The sequence below is a fragment of the Coccinella septempunctata genome, chromosome 3 (assembly GCF_907165205.1).
Source record: "Coccinella septempunctata chromosome 3, icCocSept1.1, whole genome shotgun sequence".
Lineage (NCBI taxonomy): Eukaryota > Metazoa > Arthropoda > Insecta > Coleoptera > Coccinellidae > Coccinella > Coccinella septempunctata.
In genome coordinates, this window is record NC_058191.1 from 23,081,458 (window position 1) to 23,086,028 (window position 4,571).

At 35.3% G+C, this 4,571-nt stretch overlaps 2 protein-coding genes across 2 annotated transcripts; both read left to right on the forward strand.

Annotated features, from left to right (window-relative positions):
* The first annotated feature begins 444 nt into the window (after positions 1 to 444).
* Positions 445 to 3,077, forward strand: LOC123310360. The gene is made up of 3 exons (XM_044893826.1): positions 445 to 1,575; positions 2,046 to 2,349; positions 2,731 to 3,077. Exons 1-3 carry the CDS (start codon positions 1,516 to 1,518, stop codon positions 3,075 to 3,077), a joined length of 711 nt encoding a protein of 236 aa, XP_044749761.1. The 5' UTR covers positions 445 to 1,515.
* A 492-nt stretch (positions 3,078 to 3,569) lies between these two features.
* Positions 3,570 to 4,049, forward strand: LOC123310361 (putative exonuclease GOR). Its single transcript, XM_044893827.1, has one exon. It carries the CDS (start codon positions 3,570 to 3,572, stop codon positions 4,047 to 4,049), a length of 480 nt encoding a protein of 159 aa, XP_044749762.1.
* Positions 4,050 to 4,571: the final 522 nt, after the last annotated feature.

The window sequence follows — 4,571 nt, forward strand, 5'->3', positions numbered from 1 at the left end:
TCATCTCTAATTTCACACTTCTTGTCTCTTATATGGTTAATAGTGGCTTCTATCTCAGATGCCAACCTACTTAGGTTGTTTTCTTTACTGATATTGGAAGTAGGATTAAACTTTATTCCCTTCTCTGAAAGTTCTATCTCGCACTTCTTTAAGTGAACCTGAGTGAGGTTTACTAGATTACGTTGAATTTGTGAAAGTTGTTCAAATGCTTGATATTCTTTCGAGAATAATGGAAGAATGTTCGAGAATGTATGCATGTGCTGAAACGTGAATTGATTAAACTCAAAGTATGTTTTCGAATATAAATAATGATTTTCAAGTTTTACTGAAAAGTGGGGCATCCTAGAGAAAGACAGAGATATTATTTTTGTTCTAAATCATATAAGAATTGTGGAAATGAATATTATTTTGGCATACCTACTATTTTTTTTCATGCAGATATTTTGAACGAGGAAGAATAAGATTGGAAGGCCTGAGGGACCTTAGATAGTTACCAAATTAGGGGTGAGATTCAAAGATAATTGATAATTAATAGTGTTATCGTATATATGACAAGTTGATTTTGATTTTCAAGGAAATGGCCTAAACAACATCCTTTACCACCTGTATATGGACAACCCTGCTCATCTTATGGAAGGCACATCATTCCAAACTAATAGGGAGATTCTTTGAAATTATGGTATATAGGTTCAAATTGAAATTCTTTGGAGAATAATGGAAAGAATGTTCGAGAATTTGTGCATATACTGAAACGAGAATTGATCTAACGGCTAATAGTGTTATTAAGTATATGACAGGTTGATTTTGATTTTCGAGGTAATGGAGGGAGAACAATACGTATGCCTTAACGACATCATTTACTTCCCAGTATGGACCACCCTCCTTATCTTTTATGGTAGGCACATGATTCAAAACTAATAGGCATTTGGAATTTTATCAGGTTTCGAATAAGTTATTTCAAACTATTCTAATTATTCAACTAAGTTCTTCTTATTTCAAATTGCTTCCTTCATGTAAGATTATGTTATTTGTTCCTTTATGATTTATGCCATCTGAGTCTAATCGGCCATGAAAGTGTTGTTGTAAAACTCCTTGATTCTATTCACTTTGCTTTTTAATTTTAATTTATGAGCTTTTATTCTTATTCTATTCCGTTTATGCGTTACATACTCAATTCAATATTGTTTGCATTGACCGCTGAAATCTGACATGTACCCTTTCTTATCTATAATACCTGGAATTTTCTTATATTAACGATTTTCTGAAATACCTGTCATATCTTGACGAATGACGAATCCGCCAAAATTTTCGAAGATAACAGAAGGGGTAGGTACCTGATGACCTGCGTATTAAGCAATTAGACTATGCAAAAATTCTGGCCCATCTCATATAAAAGGCCCAAAGAGGGTTTTTCAGATCAGTCTTCGCTTGGTATACTTGTGATACAGAAGTGTTCTTAGTTGTGAGAAAAATTCAACGTATTGTGATTTTTGTGATTCTTTCGTTTTTGTCAAGATGTATCATCCGGATTTTTCAGCGTACGGCAGGCCAGCTATGTTTTTCGATCGCAGAGGGGTAAGTAAATTTTGGTTGAACTTTCATTCACGTTGAAAATATGTCGAATAGTAACGCTGAATTTGAATTCTTGAAATACATCAAAACTTGAATATTCTTTCGATAACTGGAATATTTCTTGGGATATATCTGTCATTTGTCATTTTCGAATACGTACATGCGTACTACAGCCAATTTGACTGAGTGCCAAAATTCTTAATAAGTTATGAAACTGGTGAAGGAAATTTGTTTCTTTTGACCTGAAGAATCTATTGTTAGAATAAATTTCCTACTTCTTCCAAAATAATTGAAATAGCCAAGTAAACCATACCATGAAAAATTCATTACTTTTTCAGTAAATTGAGATGATTCAATTCAATTTAGCGTTTTGAAAATTCGGTCTTCCAACAACAATCATCCGGTTTGTTGCATCAATCAAATAAAAGTTTATTTTATTCTGTGTCCCATACTATTCTTGATTTTTTTCCCAGAATTTGGTACAGCCACCAGTTTGGCACACACCCCAATTCTTACCGCCACCGATCATCCAACCTAGCCAGCATTTTTATCAGAATATTCCTGATCAAGCTGCCAGTCTTCATCACAATGATGTGCCTCCAACTAGCCATTATGAGGTGAACGGGACAACGTATTACGGAAGTGCCAACATTCATATGTTGGCCTCGGCGAACAAGCAGCACAGGAGACCGTTGCCTGAAGAGAGTGACAATACAAAGGATAAGAAAAGGATGAGGAGGCACCACGATAATCAACGTCGGCATTCAAGTTTTTACGGTAAGTTGACCACTCTGGAATTATAAAAATAATGAAATTATGTATGATTATAACCAAGAGGGAAAGTACTTCTGCTTCTTGCTTGTAACTACTAGTTTCGTGTCTTTTTGAATTGGTCTCAAGTCTTGAAAGATTCAGGGTTCAATGTTGAAATACTAATGAGATCATGATTTTATAATATAAAGTCTTTTCTTCTCAAAATAAGGTGGCTCAAATGACAGTATCTGAATCTGACATCTTTGAAAACCTGGAAGGCTTTACCCATATAGCCTTTTTTTTCTTTTTACTATCTAATCTTCAAAATCCACTAGATCCCTGACCATTATTAACACTGAGATTCAGCGTCATTGGCGTATTCATCAATCAACTTTTATTTTCCAGAAAAACAATCTGATGTTGGCTCATCGAGGTGTCTCCAGCAGCAGGGACCAAATAAGAAAAAAAGCAAGAAGCCATTCCCTAACATTTACAAGCCGATTCGCTCGGCAAGGGACGAAACTCCATCTCAAGATTGTAGCGGGAGTATAAAGATTAAAAGCGAAAATAGAATAGGTGCCGTTGCCAAAGAAAGGAATAACTCCCATAAGGCGGAGGACGCTGTTTCGCCTGAACAGTTTACAGTTAACTTATCTAATAGAACACTTATATTATTTATATTATACTATAGTGATAAAGAAAACAAGAAAAATCAAAAATATAGCAAATCAATGATAACAAGTACTAAATAAATAAATAAATAAATAAATAAATAAATAAATAAGTATTTGGATTGACCGAAGAAAGACTTTACAACCTCCTCATCCAGTTCACCGTATCTCCAGAGGACCTATTTTCTAATGGGTATCCACAGGTGGATAAGGTTAAGAATCAAGTCCGCTTGTTCGAACATTGTTTCGGAATCCTTTAAGGATTTCGAAGAAATTGGCTGATATTGAGGAGGATTTTGATCGGAATTCACCGACAGCAGTTGAGAGGACCTGCGTTAGATGCAACGACCATGGTTACTTGACGAAACAACAGTGCTTCTACCATTGGGGGAAAATCTCTTACTGTCGCCATAAATGCTGTGAAAATACTCCAGGATCAAAAGGTTGCACTTTATCGAAACACCACGTCTGGAATGGGACGGTGGCGGGGATCAAAGAGGCCCTGCAAGGTTTCGTGAGCACAAAACGCAGCAAAAAAAAAAGGAACGGAAGGTTTTCGCAGTAGACTGCGAAATGTGTTATACCGTTCGAGGCTTGGAACTTTGCAGGGTAACCATTTGGGGATTTGACGGGGCGACAGTGTATGATTATTTTGTGCAACCGGAGGAAGAAGTTGTCGACTATAATACCAGATTTTCTGGAGTAACGGAAAGTTACGTGTACGGGCAAAATTCGAAAACTTTCAAAGAGGTGCAAAGTGATCTATTGAATTTTATTAACGAGGACACCATACTGATCGGACACGCGTTGGACAGTGATTTGCGAGTGCTGAAACTGGTCAATTCTAAAATTGTGGACACGTCTCTGATTTTCCCGCACGAACGCGGTTTTCCTTTCAGGAACTCCCTGAAGAATTTGATGTCAGTTCATCTCAACAAACAAATTCAAACATCCAATTATGGAAATAGTCCATATGAGGATGCTCTGAGTTGTTTGGAACTGATAATGGTGAAAATACAACTGTACTACGCTCAGAGACGTCTCACAATTTAAGAAGAGAACAGTTCGCAACATCTTGTCCAACCAGAAATTTTCGTGATCATCGATCAAGAATCTCATCCTGGATTATGTATATACAACACAACATGTGATATAAAACTACAATTTTTATGTATATATTTTAATATTTGATATGATCTCAGTATGAATCACTATTTGTATATAATTGTAACTATCCACTTTTTTATGTTAATCTTAAGTTCCAATCATGGCTGTGCTGTCAATGAACAAATTATTTTATGAATAATAATAGAAGTTTCTTTTCAATTTTTCTTTTATTACTTAATTGCATACGAAATACATCTATATTTGAGGGGTTCATTGCTGAATTGAACCAAGTCCATGCAGCCTAGTTTTGAGATTAATGGCTTAGAAGTTGTTTATCACCAAATAATTCAAATGTGACTTCTTTATTTATAATTATTCTTATGTAAGCATATGCTTACATACCAACCATTTAAAATCTAAAGAAGTCACTTTTGAATTAATTCTAAGCTATTTATCTCAAAAGTAGGC